The 27812-nt window shown below is 43.1% G+C and overlaps 1 protein-coding gene across 1 annotated transcript in view; it reads right to left on the bottom strand.

The window, feature by feature from the left end:
* LOC145391625 (nicotinamide phosphoribosyltransferase-like) overlaps nucleotides 1–27812 on the bottom strand; it is a 385561-nt gene that overhangs the window by 324775 nt on the left and 32974 nt on the right. Inside the window, exon 2 of the mRNA XM_080266164.1 lies at nucleotides 11139–11209. Coding sequence (XP_080122290.1) covers nucleotides 11139–11209 — 71 coding nt within the window. The remainder of the gene's footprint in view (nucleotides 1–11138; nucleotides 11210–27812) is intronic.

Below are 27812 nucleotides of genomic sequence, written 5' to 3'. Positions count from 1 at the left end.
TTCTCTCTCTTTCACCTTCCCATTTAGTTTCAGTCAACCACATATATCCACTCTTGCATCCTCAAGCACCTGAACAAGCTCTCTCTCTTTCACTTCATCATTCACTCCTCTGACATTCCGTGCTCCCACCCTCAGAATGTCCTTTGTCGATTCCTTAGTTGTCAAAGTATGGTCCATCCGGGTTTGAGGCACTTTATTCGCCTTGTACAACAAGCAGGGATACTGAGGAAGTATTCTTGAAACCCCCCTACCGCCAGGGGGTAAATAAATAATGCACCTGGCAAAATATGATGCAGTTCTTAAGCAAACTTGACATTGCACTACTGCCTGTCACCCTCAAAAGAAGCAGCATAGTGGAGCAATTGCACAAACAACTGAAGGAGGTGCTCAAAACCCGCACAGTGGGTTGACACCCTACCAGTTTTCTTCATAACCCTTCACTTATCTTGCTCTCGTGTTCCTGAACTCGTTTCTTCTGAAATCTCTACACTCTGGCTACGGCTTTCCTGTCATTCTATGACTAAATATATCTGTGCTGTTTACTTATCTCCTAATTCTACTGACTATCAAAAATTCTTTGACTATCTTACTTCTACGATGGAACACATTCTATCCATTTCTCCTTTCTCTGAATTCTCCATTCTTGGAGACTTCAATGTTCACCACCACCTTTGGCTCTCCTCTCCTTTCACTGATCCACCTGGTAAACAAGCCTACACCTTTTCTATCCTTAATGACCTAGAGCAGCTTGTACAGCACCCTACCCGTATCCCTGACCGCCTTGAAGAGAGCTCCAACATACTTGATCTCTTCCTTACAACTAATCCTTCTGCTTACACTGTTAATCTTTTCTCTCCGTTGGGCTCCTCCGATCACAACCTTATCACCTTAACCTGTCCTATTGCTCCGGTACACCCTGCGGACCCTCCAAAAAAACGTCGTCTCTGGCACTTTGGAGTTGTGGACTGGGAGGCCCTCTGGCAGTACTTCTTTGATTTTCCCTGGAATGATTATTGCTTCCATGGCCGGGAGCCATCTGGGTGTGCCTTGCGCTTTACGAAGGTTATTCTCTCGGGCATGGAAGCATACATTCCTTTCTCATATCCTTTGACTAATGCACGAAAGCCTCGGTTTAATCACGCTTGTTCTAATGTTGTCCGCAACAAGGAGAGGGCCTATAAAAGGTACTGGAGCCAACCCACCCCTGAATCACATCTTTTATATGTTTCTGCCCAGATTCATGCTAAGCCTGTTCTTCGCTCTGCTAAAAATAATTTCATCCGTACAAAATTCTCTCAACTCTCTAACTCAAGCTCTTCCCGCTCCTTCTGGCACCTTACCAAAAACCTTTCTAACAACTTTATCTCATCATCCTTCCCTCCTCTTTTCTACTCTAATGGCTCTGTAGCTATTTCTTCTACTGATAAAGCAGATCTCTTCGCTCAGACTCTCTCCTCCAATTCCACCTTAGACGATTCCAGTGCTGTTCCTCCATCACTTCCCCCCTCTGACTTCCTCATGGCTAACATTAAAATATCTTCAGCTGATGTATTTTCTCTTATCACTGGCCTTAATACTAACAAGGCACATGGGCCTGATGGAGTTCCCCCTGTTGTCCTCAAGAACTGTGCTTCTGTGCTTACACCCTGCCTAGGCAAACTCTTTCTCCTTTGTCTGTCAACTTGTACCTTTCCTTCTTGCTGGAAGTTTGCTCTCATTCAGCCAGTCCCAAAGAAGGGTGACCATTCCCAACCCTCTAACTATCGTCCAATTGTTTTAACATCCTGTATCTCAAAAGTTTTTGAGTCTATTCTTAATAGAAAAATTTTAAAGCATCTTTCCTATCACAACCTTCTTTCTGATCGTCAGTGTGGGTTCTGTCAGGGACGTTCCACTGGCAATCTTCTCACCTACCATTCAGACTCCTGGTCATCCTCCTTTCGGGACTTAGGCGAAAGCTTTGCCATTTCACTTGACATCTCAAAGGCTTTCGATCGAGTCTGGCATAAATCTTTAATTTCCAAACTGCCCTCTTTCGGTTTCTATCCTTCTATCTGTGCCTTCATCTCTAGCTTCCTTTCTGATCGTTCTATACCCGCTGTTGTAGACGGCTATCGTTCTTCTCCTAGATCTATTAACAGTGGTGTTCCTCAGGGCTCTGTCCTATCACCAACTCTCTTCCTTTTATTCATCAATGACCTAAGCTGTACATCTAACCCTATCCACTCATACGCTGATGACTCCATCCTTCACCTTTCCATTCGATTCCCACAACGTCCATCTCAGCAGTTACTTCAACAGGCAAGGGATGAGGCTATGGCACACCAAATGTCTGACTTGGCTCGTATCTCTGACTGGGGTAAAAATAATCTGGTTGTTTTTAATGCATCAAAGACTCAGTTTTTGCACCTATCAACCCGACAAAATCTTCCACAGGTATACCCACTCATGTTTAATAATACTCAACTTAATCCTGCGTCATCGTTGAACATGCTTGGGGTTTCATTTGCTCGGGACTTGTCTTGGAAAGATCATATTACATCTCTTGTAAAATCTGCTTCCAAGCGATTGGGTGTGCTAAGCCGACTCCGTTCCTTCTTTGCCCCTGCACAATTGTTGACTCTATACAGGGGTTTTATCCGCCCCTGTGTGGAGTACAACTCTTGTGTGGGGAGGCTCCCCACATACAGCTCTTCTCAATAGGGTGTAGTCAAAGGCTTTTCGTCTCATTAACTCTCCCCCTCTTACTGACTCCCTTCAACATGTCTCTTCACCGCAATGTTGCATCTTTATCTCTTTTCTATCGCTACTTCAGTGGTCACTGTTCCTCTGAACTGTCTGCATGCATTCCTCCACTTCTACGATGGGCGCGCAGCACCCGTCTAGCAGCAAACTTTCACCCTTTTTCTGTCCAACTCTCTAATGCAAGAGTTAACCGGTACCCCCAGTCCTTCATTTATGCAATAGGACAACTCTGGAACTGTCTCCCTCTGTCTGTATTTCCTGCTTCCTATGATCTCCAGTCTTTCAAACGCAGTGTGTCAAGGCATCTCGAAATGAATGGATCTTGAATTTGGCTCTCTCGTGTATTTTGTTTTTCTCTTGGAAGGAACAGTTTTGCAGGCTCATTGCCTTTGGTTACTTCTTCCTCATAAAAAAAAAAAAACTCTAGAGAAAGAGGACATCCAGCACTCCCCAGCTTAACTGGTTTACGGAGAGGACATCTGTCTACCAGGGCAGTTCTCCAACACACCGCCTCTCTCCTTCTGCTTTGTCATGCAACATGCAATAACTGCCTAACCACACACACATCCACAACCTCCACCAAACTGCTACACCTATCTCCCACCCCAGACTGAGTCAGTGGAGTTTGTTTGGCAAGATGTAGAGAGGTGTCCATTATGCACTTCATACCTGGGGCCTTTCCATGTCCTGTCAGGCATGCCGAAGTGGGTTAAGACTGACAGGAATGACCAGCCAGACTCGCTCTCCACCTGTAGAATCAAACCAGCACACCTCCCCTGCACTGACCCACCACACCAACATGAAGGCCCCTTTACTCAGCCACCCCATCCTCCTCCTTCCCAATCATAACAGTTTATCCCGGCTCTGCAGCCCCTAGTACCAGTTGTATTTCCTTCAGCACCACTCTCACCTCCACCTGCTGCCATTCCTACACCCTCATCACCATCTCCTCCCTTACCCAACAACACTCACCCACCGACACCACTGCACCTACCCTACCCCCAAACCTTACATTCCTTATCAAACACCCAGTCCCTTCCTCCTTCCCAGTGCACTACATGCAGCTCCTATCACCCAAACTGCTCATCATGCTTTATTCCTCCTCACTTCACCACCAACCCCAAACACGCACAAACTGCCAACCAATACTGCTCTCTCCACCAGCACAACACAACTACCCACACCTACACATCTCCATCATATCAGCTCACCTACAGTGAGTGACGACCAGTGGCCCTCACTGCCATCCCCTTCCCGCACCACCCACGGTAACCCTTTTCCACTCACTGCAGCAGATCGATCCCCACACCATACACTTCCACCACCTCCCACCGACCCAGGGACAGAACCATTCAACCTAAGTGGTCATATTCAACACTGATAGAGTCATACACCGTCCCCCTTTCTACCATGCCTCCCTATAATATCACTCCCTAACCAATTTAAAATGTTCAGTACTGTTTGTGATGTGCTATGCCAGATGTAAAGGAGCTGTATGCACCCGTACTGTTGAACTATTGATGTAAATACTTTTTCCCCTTACTTTCTTGCCTCTGCAACGTGTGTATGCTATACCTACTGTATATTCCGTGCCTACCATTCATGTTACATATTCCCCCCCCCCCCACTTACATGAATTTCGTATTTTTTCTGTGTATCCATATTAGAATGTTTAAAACTATGTATTACAGCATTGTGCTCTACTTTTTTATTGTTTATTCTCATGTATTTGATTTTTTTTCCTCTTTTTTTTGTGAGAGGGAAATTATGTAGCATATCACATCATACAGTACTGTACACTAGAGTACATCACGTGGTCGCCTGCCAAATCCGCTAAGGTAAGTGGCGCAACTTCCCAGTCGTGCCTCCAGGATGTCAGATTAACTTTGATTAACCAGCTGACAAGAGGGTTAAACTTTCTCAGGGGGAGGCGGTGGCTGAATCGGTAGAGAGGCGGCCTGCGGTCCTAATGGACCCAGGATCGAATCCCGGCTGGGGCAGGGAACAGTTTAAGGATTTGAATTTCCTAAAAAGCAGACTTTCCTGATCTACCAGATGACCCGTCGACATGTCGTAAAAATACCCCCGCTAATACCAATACACCAATCCTGTATGAGACAGCCCTAGCATGTATTCAATATGGATGGTGGATGTTAGCGCCGAAGTGGTGACGTGGAGGTGTAGGAGGACCACTGGGCCTTGGGATAGGTCACTGCCCCCGAGAAATAGGCTCTGAAGCCTTTGCCCAGAGTCGGACACGTAAAAAAAAAAAAAAAAAAAAAAAAAACTGGTTGTCAAGTGACTGCTATCTCACAGAAGGGATTTGTAGGAAGTTAAGTCCACCAATGGCTGTCAAGTGACTGCTGACTCCAAGAAGGGATTTCCCATAATAAAAGCAGACTTGCACACATATTCAGGTCACTACAATCCCAGTTACTAAGTCACACAATTTGGTATTTCTGTCTCTCACAACATACCCTTGTAACGTACAGTATGTTGTACCGCATTAGCAATATACAACCTAGACCCTACAACAGAGTATTTGATACTGTCCTGTGTGACAGTAAGAATCTCCATCCACCATAAATACTCGTGATATATTATATGAGGCATTGCTTGTTAGGGGTAAAAAAGGTGGAATACATAGAGGCCACCCCATAGGGTGGCCTCTATGTATACATATCTAGCACAGCTCAGAAAATTACCATTACCTTGACTTACTTTCATCAACTTCGAACCTGTATATTTTCATCTCTACTACACACATGTAAAATTTTGTGATGATATCTTGAGCGGATGCGAAGTTATCGTCGTAAGAGACACACAGACCTTGACCTATTTTCACCAGTTTCGAACCTGTAGAAGATTCTCATCCCTACTATACACCTGTAAAATATTGTGATGAAAGCTTGAGCATTGAGAAGTTATCGTGCTAACAGACAGACACACAGACAGACAAACAAACTGAAAACAATACCCATAGCACACATTTGTAAAAGTTTGTGATGATATCTTGAGTGGTTATGAAGTTATCGTGGTAGCAGACAGACCTTGAGCTACTTTCACGGATTTTGAACTCTTGATCGCTTATTTTCCCTACTGCACACTTGCAAAGTTTTGTGATGATATCTTGAACGGTTGCAAAGTTATCGTGAGCGCACACACACACACACACACACACACACACACACACACACACACACACAGGCAGAGAGGTAGGACGTCCGTCACCTCGCTCTGCGCTGGTCACCCTTGGCCACAACTGCCCAAACCTAAGTAGTATCTATATATGAGTCAAACTATGTTCATTTTTCATTCATTGCCAGACGCCATGTATCCCAAACGGGGTGGCCAAGGGCTTAGAGTTAATTGTTTTACAGGGAGGGGCACTAATCCTCCACCAACCTCACTTGACACGTAGGGATGCCAACAGCATCTGGTGTTCCCAGGCGGTCACCAATCCAAGTACTAACCAGACCCAACGTTGCTTTACACTGGATAATTGAGAGTTGACTGTAAATTTTATTCCTCTGTGTGGAGTCATCTGATATAGCGTTGTTAAAAATTCTACACAATACATAAAAATGAGTGTGTCTCCCTCCCTCATAGATATAAATGAGTCTTCTGCATTACTCACCACTCCATCACTTCACTATCTTAAGCATATGATTCTCAGTAACTGAAAATAAATGATAAACACAATAAACACAATAATCAGAATCCACAAACATCGCAAAAATAATACTAACTCAAAATTCATCCCTCAAACATACAAGTCTTCCTTACACACAATTCCCTTTATGCACATGATTCCTAATAACTGAAAATAAAAAATAAATGATAAACACAATAATCAGAAAACGCAACATCGCAAAAACAATACTAACTCAAACTATGTACTAGGTTAAATTAAGTGATGATCAAATACAGTAGAGCAAGTATAAGCAAAAGTATTTTCCAAATAATTGAATACAACCAGTCAGTGTAAGAATCCACTAATACAACGCATCATCAGCTGGGTGTCGTCTGTCACCAGGCAGGTAGCAGGAAGATGCAAACTTGTAATTAGAAATTATCTTTCTAAATGAGAATTACCATAAGATAAGCACCATCTTTAGTAACGTGAATATGGAAGGAGTTAAGAAGAGATAAAGGTAGAAAACACGATGATTTCTACCCAGAATTGGATGAAATGGAAACATGTCATAAAGTAGCAGAGAAAAGGAATAAACTGGAGAGTAGATTTCAAAGTAAAATAGATGAAATTAAGAAAGAATTACGCATGCAGAAGGAAGCCATGAAAAATTAGTAAAGGAATTAGACGAAAAAAAAAAAAAAAGCAACAGATGAGCTGTCAGTTGAGGTAGTTTCACTTAGAAGGAAGATTGGTGAAATGGCAAGTACAGTTGTCAGCCATTAGAGTATTTTCGAGGAGTTCAGAAATGATACAGAGACAATTAGGCAAGCAAGCAGTCTGACAGACCAAACCAGTGATACGAAAGAAAGGATAACCCATGTGAACAAAAAGATAAGAAGTTGCATAGGTAACGTGTCCTGAAATGGTGAAAGTAAGGAAAGACTAAGAAGCAAAAGTCGAAGAAAAATGCATTAGAAAGGAAGTGAAAGAAATAATCAAAAACAACTCAAAACTTGTCAAAGATTCAACAGATATCAACAAATCTATGGTAATCACTGGTACGATGAAGAAGAAATAAGAAAAAAAAATTTGATTGACAAAAAGGAGATAGTAAATATAATGAACATACTGAAGGAAGTATCAGAGGAAATCTGTGATAAAGATATAGAGGAACACAAAAGGCTAAGGAAATATGAGAGAAATAAGTCAAGGTCTCTGAAGTAACATTCCAGAGTGTGAACACTGTGGAGGAAATACTAAAAAAAATGCAAACAAACTCATGGAAAAGGAGAGATTTACAAAAGCATGGATTAAAAAAAAAGCCTAACTCAAGAGGAATTGGGAATACTAAAGGAAAAGAAAGAGGAAGCAAAAACAAATAAAGAGGAAAATTCAGAGGAGGAATGATTTTTTTTTTACAAAGTAATTGGACTGAAGGTACGAAAGTGGTACATACATTCATCAACAGGGAATAAAACGATGGAAGGTAGTAGACTCAAGCTATGGCAAGTATGTGAACAAGATGATTAAGTTGATATACTCAGATATAGATGGAATGGTGTCTAAATTATTTGAGATGAAAGACTATATCAAAGAAAAGGAACCACATATTACTCGCCTAACAGACATAAAACTAACCCCAAAGATACCAGAAGATTCTCTAAACTTAGAGAAATATAAGGAGAAGAGATAGAAATTTAAGAAAAGGAGGAGGAATTATAATCTCAACAAAGAAAAATCTACGAGTCAAACAAATAGAACTAGGTATACCCTCACAAGTAGAACTGATTGCAGTAGAGATTAACACAGGTGAGGGGAAAGTAATTGTGGCAAAGTATATATGCTACCCAAAATAAATACTTGGGAAAGATTCGAATATGAAGCCCTAGCAGAAAGTACAATTCAGAGTTTAAGAGCGTTACCACATAGAATGGAAGAGGAATATAAAAGAGTTATAATAACTGGAAATTTCAATAAAAATTTAAATTGGAATACTCTAGATGTAAGAAGCTATGAAAGCTGTTGGGATCAAAAGCTCCTGGATCCCGTGAAGGAGTTTCTCCTAACTCAAAACATACAGGAAAATACCAGAAACAGAGGACTTGATGCTCCATCAGTACTAGATCTTATATTTACTAGCCTTGAAAATGATATTGACTATGATTTATCACCCTCTATCCAGCAAAAGCAACCATGTGGTATTAACTGCAACTTCAGGATTGCATATATTACAGTTAATAATAATGAGTTACAAAAAGAGCCTAAACTACAAAAAAGGCAACTACCATGACCTAAAGATGTATTTCGTAGAAATAAATTGGGAAAAAGAGCTTAGAGGACATTATATAAATGTTATATAGAGAACATTCTCTGATTTTTATGAAACAGGAGTCCAAAATTACATCCTTTAGCACAAACAAACAGAAATGAAAATAAAGAAATGGTTTAATACAGAATGTAGATAATCAAAAGATATAAGAATTTTGCTGTGGAATAGATACAGAAGACACAACAATGAGAGGCCATATAACAACTATAAACAGGCAAGAAATGATTATGCACGGATAAGGAGAGATGCTCAAAGACAGTTAGAGGACGACATTACAAATAAAAGTAGTGATCAGTCTAAGGTATTTTACAGATACATCCGAAGCAAAATCAAAGTTAAAATAAAATACGGTTCATTACGGACGAGGGGATCATCTATACACAAGAGAAAGGTAGTTGTGAAGCACTAAATAAAATTTTCCAATCAGATTTTACAAAAAAAAATAATTTTTAAAGAGGTGGGTTGGAACATACATGCCCACACATATTACCAGATATACAAATACCAGAAAAAGAAGTGCAGGAAGAGCTACGTAAATTAGACAAAGGAAAAGCATATGGTCCTGACGAAATTTCAGGTTGGGTGCTACATGAACGTGCAGAAGACTTGGGCATACCATTATACTTAATATTCAAGGAATCCTATAGTCAAGGTAAATTACCTGATATTTGAAAGAAAGCAAACATTGTTCCCCTAATCAAGAAACGGAATAGACAGAATCTGCCCAACTACTGACCAGTATCACTGACCAGTGTTTTAAGTAAAACTCTAGAAAAGTTGGTAAGAAAAAAGTTTGGGTAAACCATTTAGAGGAACACAGTATGATAATGGAAAGTCAGTTCGGTTTTAGAAAGGGAAAATCATGTGTTATTAATCTATTAAGCTACTATGATAGTTACAGAAACATTACAGAAAAAAGAAGGACGGGTGGACAGTAACTATATAGATTTCAAGAAAGCATTTGACAGAGTACTGCACCAAAGACTTTTATGGACACTGTACCATCAAGGAGGTATCCAAGGCAGCCTGTACTGTTGGATGCAGGATTTTTTTCAGAAAAAGGGAAATGAGAACAGTACTAATGGGAAATTACTCATCATGGAGGGAAGTGACTAGCGGAGTCCCACGGGGCTCAGTGCTGGCACCAATTATGTTTTTAGTATATATAGATGGCAGAGTAATATTGGAAGTGAAAGCTATCTAAATATGTTTGCTGATGATGCAAGAATACAAAGGAAAATTACTAACAAAAATTCTTGCAAAGAGCAACAATAAGAATTAAATAAACTTCATGAATGGAGCAATAAATGGCAAATGGACTTTAATGTGAACAAGTGTCCTGTAATTAAGTTTGGTAAAAATGAAAAAAGACCAGACTGGCATTATAAGTTAGGAAGTTCAACCTTACACATATGAGAAAGGGTGAAAGACCTAGGAGTGATTATCAATAACAGACTATCTCCTGCTAACCACATCAGTGAGAAGGTACGTAACATGTATACACTACTTGCTATTATGAGAATAGCATTCACGTATATAAATGAAGACATGCTGAGAAATATAATAACATCATATATCAGACCAACCCTGGAGTAAGCATCAGTAGTCTGGAAAGCTCATTTCAAAAAACATGTACAATAGATAACATCGAAAAAATACAAAGAGCAGCTACAAGTTGGGTACCAAGCTTAAGGGATCTAAGCTACGAAGAAAGACTAGAAAAACTGAATCTACCAACACAACAGGAGAGAAGGAAAAGAGGATTCATGATTTTGCCATATAAATGCATCTCAGTGAAAGAGAAAATATACTTAAATGAATATATAACCTATGGGGAAGTATCAGCATGAGGACACACACACACACACACACACACACACACACATACACACACACACACACACACACATAAAAAAAAAAAAAAAGAGAGAGGCGATAAAGACGAAAGGAAATTCAGTTTCCCAAATAGGGTAATTGATTAATGGAATGCATTACCGAATGAGATACTGTGTGCCACAAATATTCATAAATTTAAGGATGTGTATGAAACAAATGGTTTAGTACACGGGACAGTACAAGCTTGACTCATTCCTGTAAAGATACAATTAGGTAAGAACACACAGAACACACACAGTTAGGTAAGGAGACACAGAAAACAAACACAATTAGGTAAGAACACACACACACACACACACACACACACACACACACACACACACACACACACACACACACGCACACACACGCACACAATTACAGTAGGTAAGAACACAAAGAACACACACACACACACACACACACACACAGGCTGAACCTCGGGCAACATTATAGGGCACGTTGCCGAAAACGAGACCATCCTGCTTCACAGAATACATCATGATAATACTGCATAAATGATAATAATAATAAAAAATTATTAATACTTACTTTCCTCCCCTGGATTCGAAGTAAGCAGAGAGAAGAGAGGTATCTGGTGGGTACTGCTGATAGTGGGAAACCTGAGAAATTCAAAAAAACTATTTAAGACAGAAGTACGAATTGCTTGGAGAGACAGGCAGACAAATGAGGAATTAAAGGAGCTTTATGGTGTTGATATGGCTGTGCAGCATGTGGTGTTACATAGAAAGACGGACATACAAAGGAGGAAGTAAAGGAGAGTTGCGGTGTTGATCTGGATGTGGTTAACAGTATCAACTGAAATACTTTGAGATGATTTGGCCGTGTGGAGAGGATGGAGAATGAGAGTGCCTAGAAGAGTGCGTGTGAATGGGGTGAAGAAGAAGAGGAGGGGGAGACCAAGGATGAGACGGAGGGATGGAGTGTGCAGATAAAAGAGTGAGGAGACTTAGTTGGAAATAGGGCAGCCTGATGGCAACGGATAGGGTAACATGGGGGCGGTTTATTTGTGGCCAACCCCTACGAGATTAGGGCTTCTGGCAAAGTAGACAGGTAGACGAACAAGGATTAACCTATTCAGACCAATGACTCGTGGTGGCATGGATATGACCTGGTGGTAGAGTGGCCTGATTGTACGAACGTCCCTCATTTGCCTTTCTATCCACCAAATGGAGGATGGAGGACTTAGAAAGGTGGTCTGAAGTCCTAATGGGCGCAGGTTCGAATCTCCGCTGGAGCAGGGAACAATTTAAGGATTTGAATGTTACAAAGCAGACTTGACTGATTTTTCAGAGGACCTTCCCACATGTTGTAAAAATACCTCAGCTAATACCAGTCCTGTATAACAGTGTCCTAGCATGTACTGTATTCAGTATGGAATGTGGGTGTTAGGGCTGAAGTGGTGACATGTGGAGGTGTATGGTATGTAGGAGGACTACTGGGCCTTGGGAACATACCGTGAAGCCCATGTCTTGAGTCTGACATAAAAAAAAAAAAAAAAAAAAAAGGGCAACGTTACCCTACAGTCCTCCTATTCACGTCCACATGAGCCTGAGGTTCCAACTAATAAAGTATCTATCTATAGCCAGATGCCATAATCCCATAAGAGGCCGTTTGCCTATGAGTTAGTTGTTTTATAGCGAGGAGCACTATCCCTTCGCCAACCCACTTGTTGACACGTAGGGAACACGTATGGGTTGGTTATATGGTTACCACCCAGCATTGTAAATTATTCCCTGGCTTACAGAAAACCATTAGACTTGTCACTCAATGTAAAGCCACTTGAAAAAGAAAGAAGAGTAATAAAAAGATACAGGAAGGTTGAGAGAAATAGGAAGAGGGGAGGGCACACACGGAAAAAGAATGATAAAGCTGAAGGAAGAAGTAAGCAGCACTATATCAGGTGAGTGGATGATGGTGAGAAAATAGAAGAGAGGAAGGCAGACACAGAAAAAGAATGATAAAGGTGAAGGAAGAAGTAGACAGCACTACTTCAAGTGAGTGGATGATGGTGAGAAATAACAAGAGAGGGCAGACCCAGAAAAAGAATGATAAAAGTGAAGAAAGAAGAGCATTACATCAAGTGAGTGGATGATGGTGAAAAATAGGAAGAGAGGAGGGAAGACACAGAAAAAGAATGATAAAGGTGAAGAAAAAAGTAGGCAGTGCTACACCAAGTGAATGTATGATGGTCGCCACCACCTACCAAACAATAAAAATAATAATGATAATATTAATAATAATAACAATAGTAACTGGCCACCTCCATGTTGCCCCTACTGTTAGATGCATTTTCCTTGTCTTGTTTAATTTTGACAGGCACTTCTACCCTTCAGAATTAACCGATTGCGACCAAACTTGGAGAGAATGACCAGCCTATGACCTACTTGTGTCTGCAAGGTTTTGGTTGCTAGGTAAGGAGTAGTTGTCGAGCAACGGCCGGAAAACCGCTTTTTCGTACTTTTACGTTTTGAGCTGTAGAAGCCTTACTAATGGGCATAGAAAGCTCTGACGTCTTTAGGCATACTGTCATTCCCTCTCTGAAGAGTGCCATCCATTTTCCTCTCTCCTCTCTAGTTTTTGAGTGGCAGCCCCTGCGAAGATTGGCCTCAGCATCCCTAGCAAACAATGCCAGTTTTCAAAAATGCCCCCCTAGTTCCCCAGCGGCTTGATGGAACTGAATGAAAGTTTGCATGCTTATCGACTTTGACTAGTACTACAGTACAACTTTCTACTGTATACCTATGCGCTACATTGGCCAGGTCAGTGATCAAAGGTCATCACATGTGAAAACATTGAAAATAGCTAAAATCGTGTCTATGCTGTGCGAAATGTCAAAGCTACAAAGATTATGAAGTTAGGGCCATGATTCTTGCGTAGAACGTTGCACTGGAGTACTTCCATACAAAAATGACATTTCGTGTCAAAACTCACTTTCAGTCACTGGCACCGCCACCTAGAAATTGTGCCTTTGGTGGACCATTCCATGAATTATAAGTTCCCTAGCTCCACAGTGGGTGAATGGAATCAAATGAAACTTTGCATGCTTATAGATGTTAATGAGTATTACAAGTGTGCTATGTACAGTACATGCATGGCCTATATCTACCAAATCGGGGGGTCAGGGGTAATCAAGTGCAGAAAATAAGAAAAGATCTAAAATAACAACCTTGCTCGCACAAACTGCTAAGGTTCCAAAGGTTAAGCCGGGGTCATGATTCATTGATGGAATTTTGCACTGGAGTACCTCCATATAGAAATGACTTTTTGTGTTAAAACACTGACAAAGCTTGGTCTGCTTAGAGCTGGCCATCGTTGCCTACCGACTTGTAATAATAATAATAATAATAATAATAATAATAATAATAATAATATTACTTTTTATAGATAATGAATGAAGGAAGGATAAACAAAGGAAAAAAAAAAAAGTCCATGTGCCTAAAGGCATCCTCCATTCATAAAATATTAATAATGATAATAGTACACCTATGGTGTCAGGGGTATGTCTTTTGTTATGGTGTTTTCTTTAAGTGCTTTGATGATCTTGCAGTGTTATGCCAGACAATGACACGCGCATTCTTTGGTTTGATGGTTTGCTGATGAAACCGTCCAGTCATGGATTAAAAAAAAAAAAAACACAAATTTAGAATCACATTAAGTAAAAATACGGTCATTCCTAAACAACCAAATTAAAATTCAGGGTCACTGTGGAATGGCTACAACAAAACTGCCAAAAAAGTTCTGGTGAAATGCTGACCAACGCTGACCAATGCTGGCATCAGCGCTGACAAAAATCAGCAGAGAAAATGACAACTTTCACTTTAAACCTTAACTTTATCACAAAAATGCATCATTTTAAACTATAAATACACAAAATATACCTAAATTAACCTAACCACTCTAGAAATTAATTAGGAGCTACACAAAATTACCTACGGTATTTCAGTCTAACATGCTTTCTATTAACTTCACCACAGAGAGTTCAAGAGTTACAAATCAAAATATTACATCGATACCTTACTTTCAAAATTTACATATTTTTTTCTTCCTAAAATCATGATCTTTACATCTACAAGGCATAAACCAACTCTGTTCACAGTTTCTGGAAACTCTCCAGGTGTTGACAATATCAATAGGTTACAAGAAATCCTGGTGTTCCCCAACAATGACTGCCACACTCACAGTGCGAGATCCCAACACTGACTGCTACATTCACAATGACTAATCACTTCCCTCAAACCTGTCTTCAGAGGGCAGCACCTTTCCCATAATCGTACTTGGGTGATTTCCTCTTAATGGGGTAAATGTTTTATGGCATCAGATCGATACACACACAATCCACTGACAACCGAAGTAAGACTGAAGTGTGCAGGTTGTCTCAATCCAGAGTGGCTGTCCGTGGGTCATATTTTATGAAGCCTAAGTTTGTTTATGTTTCCATTTTCACTTCTAAAAATTTCAAAAGCAAATGCCTGCCTATATCAGCTGTTACATCCCGGCCCCAGTGCACTTACTGGGATGGTGCATTCACAAACATGCAACACATGGGAGAGAAAAAAATAAACTGGTACATAACACAAACTTACAAAAACCCAAGGTACAAATTACTTGACTAAGGTAAATAATACAGAGGTATATAACGTAACACATAGCAAAAACACACAAGTTCACACTGGGCTTGTGCCTTACATTCTCTGCGCAATAGATGAGTCCCCAGAGGCAGCAATTCGCCTACACCTCCTCATCAGCCAACCCAATTCACATCCTAACTCATCATCCTGGGACATCTTAGTCTCCTATCTAGTCTTGATCTGTGGTGGCACTCTCCAACACGCAGATCTTGGTAATGGGCCTTTCATATGTACCTGTTGCTGTTCTGACTTCTACAGAGTGGACCAAGCCATCAGCACTCTTGTAGACCTCTACCGCTAATCCTAGTGGCCACTGATTCCTGGGTATGTTGTCTTGCTTCATCAGCACCAAGTCACCTATCTTGGGTTTGGGTCTTGGGGTCAGCCACTTCTGGCACTCTTGTAGAGCAGGAAGATACTCCCGGAGCCATCTGTGCCAGAAGATATCCACCAGGAACCGCTCCTGGTTTCTTTAGCGGCAATACATATCCCTGCTTTCAAACTTCCCAGGGGATAGCATGGGACCTGACCTCAGCATCAGCAGGTGGCTAGGTGTCAAGGGTTTCTCATCTCTGGAGTTGCCTGACAGCTCTGTGATGGGCCTACCATTCACTATGCCCTCCACCACTGTCATCAGAGTCACCAGAGTCTCATCATTCATTGTCTGTTTCTTCACCACACCCACCAACACAGCTCTGATGGTCCAGATCTGTCTCCCCCAGACTCCACTCGTGTGAGAGACTCCAGGGGGGTTGAACTTCAGGTGACCTCCTTCTTCAACAGGTGCTCATGGATGTGGCTCTGGTTCCAGTCCTGTATGGCACGACAGAGTTCTTGCTGGGCCCCAACAGAGTTGGTACCATTGTTGGACCAGAATTCCCTGGACTCCCCTCTTCTGTCCATGAATCTCTCAAGCACGTTGATAAAGTTGTCCGTGTCCAAGATATGTGCCACTTCAATGTGTACAACTCTGATGGAGAGGCAGGTGAAGATACAGCCATACCTCTTTACCTCAGAGCGTGCCCCCATCACCATGAATCGACCGAAGTAGTCCACTCCCACTCTGGTGAAAGGTGACTCAAACGGTGTAACTCTGGATTCAGGCAAGCTGGTCATCTGCTGGACTTCTTTCCTGCCTCTAAGCTTCCTACAGGTCATGCACTGGTGCATTATCTTCCTTAATATTTTCCTACCCTTAAGAATCAGTAGTGCCTCCTGGTATCCACCAGTACACGCTCCACTCCAGTATGACCTGTTCACTGATGACAATCTTCTACTGTGAGCTTAGAGCCTGGGTGCTCACAGGGCAGTATCAGCTGGTGCTTGGTACAGTCTTCCTACTTGGAGTTAGTCATCCTTCCTCCAACCAGCAGCAAGCCACAGGCTGACTTCATGGGGTTCAATTTACCAAGTCAGGTCTTCTTGTCATCTAGGAGCATTTAGGGGGCATGTCTAATGATGGCTTCTTTAGCAGTTCTCAGCTCATCTACTGCTACCAATGGTCTCTTCTGATGTGGCTTCTTGCGAAGCATCTGGCACAGTCTCAGGAACCAAGCCAACGCTTTCTTCATGTGGTGCCAGGAGGAGTAGTAGCTCTGAAGCCTGCCTGTGTGATCTTCCTTAGTCTTGATGGCATACATTACCAGGGTGGCTTCTCCTCGGCCTTTTCTTCCAGTTCTGCACAGTTAAATGCAGGCTACCTACCTGGGCCAACTGGATCTGTCCTGTTACAGGAAACCTGAGCCCTTATTCCAGCACTCCAGCTTTCCAGGACATCATCATCCGTCATCCCTCTAGATGCATCATCTCCAGGGTTCTCTGAAATGGGCACATGTCTCCATTGGGTTTGTGTGGTGTGCTCCAGGATCTTGGCCACTCTGTTGGCTTCATAGGTCTGGAACCTCCTCCCAGTGCTCTGCTGGTACCATGACACAATGGTGTTGTCTGTCCAGTAGACAGATTCTTCCAGGGGCATCTCCAGCTCTTCTTGCAGGAGCTTGTCCAACCACACTGCTTCTAGCACACCAGCCAACTCCAGACGTGGAATGGTGGAGTCTTTCAGAGGTGCAAGTCTGGAGACTGTCAGATCTACCAAGATGGTCAGTAGGTACTGTATGTAACAGCTTCATAACCATACTCAGAAACATTGCAGAAGCAGTGTAGTTGAGCTGTTCTCACAGGCTTGTCCTCAGGCATGACATCAAGGAATGCTGAACTACTTAATGACAGTCAAGTCATTCAGCCACTGGCCTCATTGTTCCTCCAAGTCCCTTGGCAAGGACTCATCCCAGCCCTTCTCCAGTCTACACAGCTGCTGGAACAGTCTTCTGGCCTGCAGCACAAAAGAACTCACACGGCCTAAGGGGTCATACACTGTGCTAAGGGTGCTCAGAATTCCTCTCATGGTCTGTGGATTGTCTCTAACCTGTATTTCATATATGAAATGGTCAGGCTCAATGTTCCATAGCATGCCCAGTCCACGCTCTGTGGTTAGCTTGTCCAGGCTGACATCCAGGGTGATAAAGGGACTTTCCCCATTTGTCCTTGGGTATGCTGTTCATCAGCTCTGGTGAGTTGGAGACAAACTTTGTCACGCGAAAACCTCTCCTGACCAGAAGTTGCATCACCTGACTCACAAGAGGTACTGCAATCCTCGGGGTCTTCACGGACCTCAGACTGTCATCCACACTGAAATTATGCGGAACGGCATTCAACACGGCCTGAGGGAACTCTTCCTTTAATTCTTTGGTCACCTGCTGGAGTGAGTAGTTTGCACAGCTGGGGCTCCACACAACAGATGAGAGGTCATGCAGTATATCACAGACTGTCCTTCTGTATCATCTTCCTGGAACCCCAGGAAGCACAACACATCCCGGCCATCTGGTGTCACCCTCATCCGGTGAAACATCACCCCAATGTCTGCCATGAAAGCAATGATTCCCTCCCAGAACCTCAGCAGGATTCCTACAAGCTTGTTGGCCAAGTCTGGTCCTTGGCACACATGGTCGTTTAGGGATGACAACCTGAACTTCGCTGCACAGTCAAATACAATTCTGGTCGTGTCTGGCTTCTTAGGGTTGTGGACTGAGTGATGTGGCAAGGACCAGTTCTTGTCTTCAGGGGACACCTTTTCAGCATAGCCTTTCTCAAGGAGCTTGTGAATCTCCCATGTACCTCTCTTTCAGGTCGTCATCTTTGTCTAGCCGCATTTCCAACATCTGTAGGTGTCTTTCTGCCATGGTGCGGTTGTCAGAAAGGCAAGGTCTCTCAACCTTAAAGGGGATATCTAAGGTGTAGTGACTATTCACTAATGTTTTGCTCCTGTCCCTGATCTTCAAAACCTTTAGGACACTCTGAGACATTCCAGGTACTTCAGAGTTAACTCCTTCCAGCTCCCACAATTAAACAGGCTGTGCTCCAAAGCTGAAATGGTGTGTACAAAATGAGAAGATCTCACTGCGCGTCTGAAGGGCTCAACTGGACCATTGATGGCCCAGCCCAGTGGTGTGTGGATGGCAAAATGTTCAACAGGTTGTCCTTTCTTAACTCCATCAGGCAGCAAAAGGTCTGCACAATCCTGGCCTATCAAGATGTACCTGATTCACCTCCAGCTCAGATGTCTCCAAGTTCTTGAGGTGTGGCAACTTCTTAATCTCAACACGATATGACAGTCCAGACATGTCTATGTTCATTGTCGGCCTGACAGCCACGTCTGGTATGGAGCAGTGCTCCTGGGTGTCACTAAGATCTGGTACAAGAAGAGTGATGACTGTGGACTCTACAGGCATTCTTGTCTAGGCAATGGTGGTGAGTTCCGTCTGACGGGTTGCACCTCTGGCTCCCAGCTTCTCACATAACAATTCTGTGCAGTATGTGGTGTTAGTCCCTGGGTCCAACATCACGTAGGCGTCAATAATGGCACTTGTATCCAGGCATCTAACTCCGGCTGGTACTATGAGTAAGGCCAGCTTTCCACTCTGACTACAGGCAAAGTTGCCTACTCTGGGGTTCACAGTGGGGTTCTGGGGTGTAGGGTTGACCGTGGGTGTCACTGCTGCAGGCATCTGTGGTGCTGCTTCTGGTATGGTATCATTTCCATCTGCTCTCCTGACTGGCAGATGAAGATACTTGCTGTGCTTCATCCCACAGCCTTCCACGGAACAGATGAAGATTCTGGAGCAATCCTTTGGTGTCCCTAAGCAGTGGCTCAGTCGGTAGAGAGGTGGCCTGCAGTCCTACCGGACCAAGGTTCAAATCCCCCTGGGGCAGTGATCAGTTTAAGGATTTGAATTTCATAAAAACAGACGTTCCTGAGCTAGAGAAGTCCCGCCGACATGTCGTGAAAATACCCCCACTAATACCAATACACCAGTCCTGTATGAGACAGCCCTAGCATGTATTCAGTATGGACGGTGGGTGTTAGGGCCGAAGTGGTGACATGAAGAGGTGTATGGTATGTAGGAGGACTACTGGGCCTTGGGAGCAGGCTGTGAAGCCTATCCCCAGAGTCGGACACACACACACAAAAAAAAAACAGTTTACACGCAGACTTTGGACATCACAAGGTTCCAGCAGTCCTTGATCTTCATGGCCTTGAACTGTGAACACCATATCATGTTTTTTTCTTTTATGCGAGGAAGAAGGAACCAAAGGCCATGAGCCTGCAGTAACAGTTCCCTCCAAGAGAAAAACAAAATACAATAGAGAGCCAAATTCAAGATCCGATCATTTTGAGATGCCTGGACACACTGCTTTTGAAAGACTGGAGATCATAGACAGCAGGAAACACAGACAGAGGGAGACAGTTCCAGAGCTGACCTGCTGCATAAATGAAAGACTGGGAGTAACGGTTAACTCTCGCATTAGAGAGTTGGACAGAAAAGAGATGAGAGTTTGCTGCCAGACGGGTGCTACGCGCCCGTCGTAGAGGTGAAGGAATGTAAGCAGACAGTTCAGAGGAGCAGTCATCATTAAAGTAGCGATAGAAAAGAGATAAAGATGCAACAGTGCGGCAAAGAGACAGAGGTTGAAGGGAGTCAGTAAGAGGAGGAGAGTTAATGAGATGAAAAGCCTTTGACTCCACCCTATTGAGAAGCGCTGTATGTGGGGAGCCTCCCCACACATGAGAGTTGTACTCCACACAGGGGCGAATAAAACCCCTGTATAGAGACAACAATTGTGCAGGGATAAAGAAAGAGCGGAGTCGGCTTAGCACACCCAATCTCTTGGAAGCAGATTTTACAAGAGATGTAATATGATCTTTCCAATATAAGTCCCGAGTAAATGAAACCCCAAGCATGTTCAAGGATGATATAGGATTAAGCTGAATATTATTAAACATTAGTGGGTATACCTGTGGAAGATTTTGTCGGGTTCATAGGTGTAAGAACTGAGTCTTAGATGCATTAAAAACAACCATATTATTTTTACCCCAGTCAAAGATACGAGCCAAGTCAGACATTAGGTATGCCATAGCCTCATCCCTTGTTTGTTGAAGCAACTGTTGAGATGGGCGTTGCGGGAACCGAATGGAAAGGTGAAGGGTGGAGTCATCAGTGTATGAGTGGATAGGGTTAGATGTACAGCTTAGAAGATCATTGATGAATAAAAGGAAGAGAGTTGGTGATAGGACAGAACCCTGAGGAACACCACTGTTGATAGATCTAGGAGAAGAACGATGGCCGTCTACAACAGCGGCTATAGAACGATCAAAAAAGGAAGCTAGCGATGAAGGCACAGATAGAAGGATAGAAACCGTAGGAGAGCAGTTTGGAAATTAAAGATTTATGCCAGACTCGATCGAAAGCCTTTGAGATGTCAAGTGCAATGGCAAAGCTTTCGCCAAAGTCCCGAAAGGAGGATGACCAGGAGTCTGAAAGGTAGGTGAGAAGATCACCAGTGGAGCATCGCTGACGGAACCCGTACTGACGATCGGAAAGAAGGTTGTGGTAGGAAAGATGCCTTAAAATTTTTCTATTGAGAATTGACTCGAAAACTTTTGAAATACAGGACGTTAAAGCAATTGGACGATAGTTGGAGGGTTGGGAGTGGTCACCCTTCTTTGGGACTGGCTGAATGAGAGCAAACTTCCAGCAAGAAGGAAAGGTACAAGTTGACAGACAAAGGCGAAAGAGTTTGCCTAGGCAGGGTGTAAGCACAGAAGCACAGTTCTTGAGAACAACAGGAGGGACCCCATCAGGCCCATATGCCTTGTTAGTACCGAGGCCAGTGATGGCAGAAAATACATCAACTGAAGAAATTTTAATGTCAGCCATGAGAAAGTCAGAGGGGGGAAGAGATGGAGGAACAGCACCGGAATCGTCTAAGGTGAAATTGGAGGAGAAAGTCTGTGCGAAGAGATCTGCTTTATCAGCAGAAGAAATAGCTACAGAACCATCAGAGTAGAAAAGAGGAGGGAAGGATGATGAGGTAAAGTTGTTAGAAAGATTTTTGGCAAGGTGCCAGAAGGAGCGGGAAGAATTCGAGTTGGAGAGTTGAGAGCATTTAGTATGGATGAAATTATTTTTAGTAGAGCGAAGAACAGACTTAGCACGATTCCGGGCAGAAACGTAAAGATGATGTGATTCAGGGGTGGGTTGGCTCCTGTACCTTTCGTAGGCCCTCTCCTTGTTGCGAACAGCATTAGAATAAGCGTGATTAAACCAAGGCTTTCTTGCGTTAGTCAAAGGATGTGAGAAAGGAATGTATGCTTCCATGCCCGAGAGAATAACCTCCGTAATGCGCAAGGCACACTCAGATGGCTCCCGGCCATGGAAGCAATAATCATTCCAGGGAAAATCAAAGAAGTACTGCCTGAGGGCCTCCCAGTCCACGGCTCCAAAATGCCACAAACGACGTTTCCCTGGAGGGTCCACAGGCCGTACCGGAGTGATAGGACAGGTTAAGGTAATAAGGTTGTAATCGGAGGAGCCCAATGGAGAGAAAAGATTAACAGAGTAAGCAGAAGGGTTCGTTGTGAGGAAGAGGTCAAGTATGTTGGAGCTCTCTCCAAGGCAGTCAGCGATACGGGTAGGGTGCTGTACAAGCTGTTCTAGGTCATTAAGGATAGAAAAGATGTATGCTTGTTCACCAGGTGGATCCGTGAAAGGAGAGGAGAGCCAAAGGTGGTGGTGAACGTTGAAATCTCCTAGAATGGAGATTTCAGAGAAAGAAGAAATGGATAGAATGAGTTCCAGCGTAGAAGTAAGATAGTCAAAGAATTTTTGATAGTCAGTAGAATTAGGGGATAAGTAAACAGCACAGATATATTTAGTCAGAGAATGACAGGAAAGCCGAAGCCAGAGTGTAGAGAATTCAGAAGAATCGAGTTCAGGAACATGAGAGCAAGATAAGTCGTTGCGTATATATACACAACAGCCACCTTTAGCTTTGAAATGAGTATAGAGAACGTAGGAGGATACAGAAAAGGGTTTGCTGTCAGGTGCCTCAGACAGCTGAGTCTCCGTTAGAAAAAGAAGGTGAGGTTTAGAGGAGGAGAGATGGTGCTCAACAGAGCGAAAGTTAGAGGAAAGGCCACGAATGTTGCAGAAGTGAAGAAGAAGAGAGTCAGACAGTGGTTCCAGGCACTCACCCGGAGAGGAGCGGATGGTGGGGGCATTTATGGTCCCCCCCTCTGGGGACTCCGAGGCTTGGTGAAGAGACGCCATATTAGATGAATTTTGAATAGGAAGTGTAGTGTGTACTGTGCATGTAGTTTGGTGAAGATAGAGAAATTTGTACTGGAGAGTATGCTGGCCTACTCTCCGTGTAACTGAGACACTGAAAGTTCAGCAAAGGGGGATGGTCAGGAACTAGTCCTGAGGGCTGATGAAACGGGAGCTCCAGCACTCCCTGTCATCAGCTTTCCATCCACCTCGGGAGTACTGCCCTGCTCGACTGGTGCTACAGTCTACTCCACAGCATGGGCACTTTCCAGCTGTCCTCTTTTTGCTCTCTCGTGCAGTTGTTATGTTCCCTGTGAGAGCTGTATTTGCAGCAAAACTTCCAGCTTGTCTCTTTTAATGCTTGCTCCACTGACTCTTTCCTTTGTCCCTCTTCCAGTCCATGTTGACCAATTTTCCAAAGACAGGGTCTGAGGCCTGTTCATCATAGATGAACTTCACAAGTTCTGCTATCTCTGCTCCTCTCTTGTACCTGGAGCGAATCTCCTGGTTGGCTTTCATCCATCGAGTCTGGAGGTAGTAAGGTAACTTCTCCACTAACTTGAGCATGTTGTCTCCACTTCCCAATTGGCTGAGAGAGTTCATCTCCTTGAGGGACTCCAAACAACACCTCAGTTCATCAGCATACTCTCTGAAGTCAGCTGCTCCCTTCACATCTGGTCTGCTGGTGACCTTCCTCACCCACTCACAGGTGATATTGTAGGGGTTTCCAAATCTCTCCTCTGGGATTTATAAGGCTCTTCTGCAGCCTTCCTCAGGGTTCTTGTAGAAGGTGCTCTTCATTGCAAATCCTGCCTTTCACTAGCAGTATTTTCTCAGACAGGTTAACTTCTGGGCTGCAGGAATGGATAAACAGTCTATGGTGTCTTTCAATAATATGATGAATGGCCAGTAGTCCAGCTCATCCCCACTGAATGGCTAGAGTTCTCCTCAAGTACCTGTAGGGACTCTACCAGAGACTGCCGCTAGACTCTTGACATGTCCAACTCCTGGTTTAGGGCATCCACAAGGATAGAAGCTGCTTTCCTTTCTGGCTTTTCTGGTGTAATATGAGAAGGCTCCCATGATACTCGTTTCGTTTCGTTTTTAAAGGCTCCAACATGCTTGCATGTGTCGGCCTTGGTCACCTAATGGCGGCTCTCCACGCTGCACGATCCATTGCAGCCTCCCTGTTCAGTCCCTTAACCCTAAGGTCACACTTAATGGCCTCGTCCCATGTCTTTCTCGGTCTACCCCTCATAACCCCACCCCCAGTATTAACACTTCTCACTTCCTCACCCAACTATCATCCCCCATCCTCTCCACATGTCCAAACCACCTCAATCTACCTCTCCTCATCACAACACCAATACACTCCAGTCCCATCCTACCTCTCAACTCTTCCATTGTAAACCCAGCCCCTCCAGGCCTTGGACGCAGGGACGCACTGCACATCCACCTAATCATTGTCATTTCTGTACGTCTGAGCTGGCAAATATCTTCCTCCTTCACTGCCCAGGTCTCACTGCCATACAGCATTACACTCCTAACACATGCTGCATACAAAGACCCCTTAGCACATAGGGAGAGCCCTCTCAATGTCAGGAGAGGCAAGAGCTCCCTGAACTTCTTCCAACCACTTCTCACCCTAGCCACTGAGCTAGCTCCAGCCCCACCTCCAGCATACAACATGTCTCCCAAATAACAAAACTCTTCCACACACTCAAGAGATTCACCAGCAAGTTCTCTAGAGGGTTTCTCATGGGGTTCTAGGCTTCTCATGGGGTTCTAGGCTTGTGGAACTCTGCTGGTTGCCTCTAGGCATCCCGATGTATTTATAAGTGTGGTTGGTGGTGTGTTTGGACCAAACCCCACAGTGTCCAGTTGGTGTTCCACGGTAGAAGTGAAGTTCCTCCTTTAACATCTTATACTCCTCTATCATTCGGTGTCTCTCCCTCTTAAGCATCAGTTCGTGCTCCATCTTTGCTCTCTCCAACTCAAAGACCTGCTTCTCTTTCTGCAGAGCTAATTGGCGGTTTCGTATTTCCAGCTGCTGCTTCTTCGACAGCTCCTTAATTTCCTCTTGTAGGATCTTGTTCTCTGCCTCCGGGCAAATGTCGAACATGTCTGTATGTGCCAGATAACCCTGGCCTGGTGCAGCATTGCGTGGTCTAGCACCACCATGCAGCTCCTTAGTCTCCTCAGGTTCTTCCTGAGCCTTGGCATCCCCCTCCTGTTGCTGCTTGGCTATCCAGTTGTGCAAGGCATCCTGAAAGTTTATCACCTGAGTCATGGTGTCAGCCTTGTATTGATCAGCTCCTGTGTGCTGATCCTTATCTGTTAGTAATCTTAGGAGCTCAGCATGTGCCATCTCAAACTTACCTATGGACTGTGAGAAGGCATCCATCTTCTTCTTTACCTCAGCTATGCTCCTGACATCAGCAGTCAGCTTATCAATGATACCCTTCTGCTTGTTGAGAAGTTCCTTGGCTCTGCCACACCTCCACTTGGCATCAGCTATGGTCTTGTCCTGGTGATCAGTGGCAGGTACTTTTTCCTGTGGTGAGACCTCACCACCAACAGCTCCAGGTGTAACCTCTTCTTTCTGTGTATCACTCATCTTTTGAGCAGCCCCAAACTTCAGACTAGCACACCAAAATTTGGACTATTACACCCACAGGTGTAAGGGGTATGTCTTTGGTTATGGTGTTTTCTTTAAGTGCTTTGATGTTCTTGCGGCATTACAACTCAAGACAGTGTCATGCACTTTCTTTGGTTTGATGGTTTGCATATGAAACAGTCCAACTGTAGATAAAAATAAAATGCTCAAATTTAGGATCACACTGAAGTAACAATACAGTCATTCCTAGACAAAGATAATTTATAGTCAGGGTCACTGCGGAATGGCTTCAAAAAAAAAAAAAAAAAAAAAGCCAAAAAGGGTCTGGTGTAATGCTGACCAACGCTGACCAATGCTGGCGTCAGCACTGACAACTGCTGACTGACAAATATCAGCAGAGGAAATGACAACTTTCACTTTAAACCTTAACTTTAACACAAAAAAAACATAATTCTAAACTATACAGTGGATACACAAAATATACCTCAATCAACTTAATCACATTAGAAATTAATTAGTAGCTACATAAAATTACCTACAATATTCAGTCTAACTTGCTTCCTATTAACCATACCATAGAGAGTTCTAGAGCCACAAATGAAAATGTTACATTAATACCTTGATTTTATAATTTACATATTTTTACATAAAATCGTGATTTTTACATCTACAAGACATAAACCAACTCTACTTACAGTATCTGGCACTCTTCAGGTGTTGACATTATCCAGTAGGTTAAAAGAAATCCTTGTGTTTCCCAACAATGACTGCCACAGTCACAATGCGCGATCTCAACACTGACTGCTGCACTCACAATGACTAAGCGCTTCTCAAATCCGTCTCTAGAGGGCAGCACCTTTCCCATAATTGTACTTGAGTGATTTCCTCACCTTTGGGTAAATGTATCACGGTGTCAAATCTATACACAACACAATCCACTGACAACAGAAGCAAGACTGAAGTGAGCAGATTGTCTCAGTCCAGAGTGGCATTCTGTGGGTCATATTTATGAACCATCCTTAGTTTGTAAATGTTTCCGTCTTCACTGCTAAACGCTTCAAAAGCAAATGCCTATCTATACCAGGTGTTACAAACAACAACAACAATAACAGTAATAATGATACTACTATTACTACTACTACTGCTACTACTACTACTACTACTGCTACTACTACTACTATTACTACTACTACTACTACTACTAATAATAATAATAATACACTAACTTTTTATTTTATATTTGCGCCATCTGCTGGTAATTAAATCTGTCATATGATAGACATTTTGTTGTCAAGGAGTTAAAGAAGGTTATTTCTAACCTTCTCTCTTGGATGGTAGTAGGAATGATCAGATATTAACTATTAAACTCCAATCCTCCTCTTTCTCTCTCTCTCTCTCTCTCTCTCTCTCTCACACACACACACACACACACACACACACACACACACACACACACACAGAGGGAGTCATCAGAGGCAGACGTCCGACATGGGCGCTCTGTACCAAACCAACACGGCCAGTGGGATTACCTAAATTAGTATCTTTGTATGAGTCAAGCTCTGTACCAGGTTAGACTAAATGATTTTTCATTATTAAAAGGAAAAAAAAATGAGTTTAAACAAGACTTGTTCAAACAGAGAAAAAGAACCACGAGGAAAAAATGCGCTGAGTCAGCTGGGTTTGTTTAGACTACAGCAACACGGGGAAAGTGTACATACTCTGTAAGTACATACTCTGTTCTTTTAGTATTTCAAAATGGATACATACTTCAGTAAAACAAATTTGGAAAAGAAGAGGAATAAAAGTAAAAAGCAAAATGATGATTTCTACCAAGAACTGGTTGAAGTGGAGACTCACAATAGACTGGTTGAACGTGTACACAAACTAGAAATGGCTTTCAAAAATGAAATTGATGAAATAAAGAAGCAAATGCACTTGCAAAAGGAAGAGATAGAAAAACTAGGAAGGGAGGCCAATAAGAAAGACACAACCATGAGTGAACTAACAGTGGAACTGAGTACGCTTAGGAAGAAAGTGAGTGAAATGGCAAGTACAGTAGTCAATCACGAGTGTTATGGAAGAGTTCAAAAATGACACAGAGACAATTAGGCAAGCAAGCAGTCTTATGGACCAGAGCAGTGATATTGAGGAGAAGATAACACAGGTGAATGAAGCTGTGCAAAGCTACAAAAATGATGTAGAAACCACGTATGCTGAAATGGTGAAAGTAAAGAAAGACTTAGAAACAAGGGTGGAGGAAAAAAGCATCAAAAAGGAAGTGAAAAGAATAATC

Source organism: Coenobita brevimanus, chromosome 19, assembly GCF_032717465.1.
Source record: "Coenobita brevimanus isolate Jiangsu-jjx chromosome 19, ASM3271746v2, whole genome shotgun sequence".
Taxonomy (NCBI): domain Eukaryota; kingdom Metazoa; phylum Arthropoda; class Malacostraca; order Decapoda; family Coenobitidae; genus Coenobita; species Coenobita brevimanus.
This window is presented reverse-complemented; position numbering and strand designations above follow the sequence as displayed.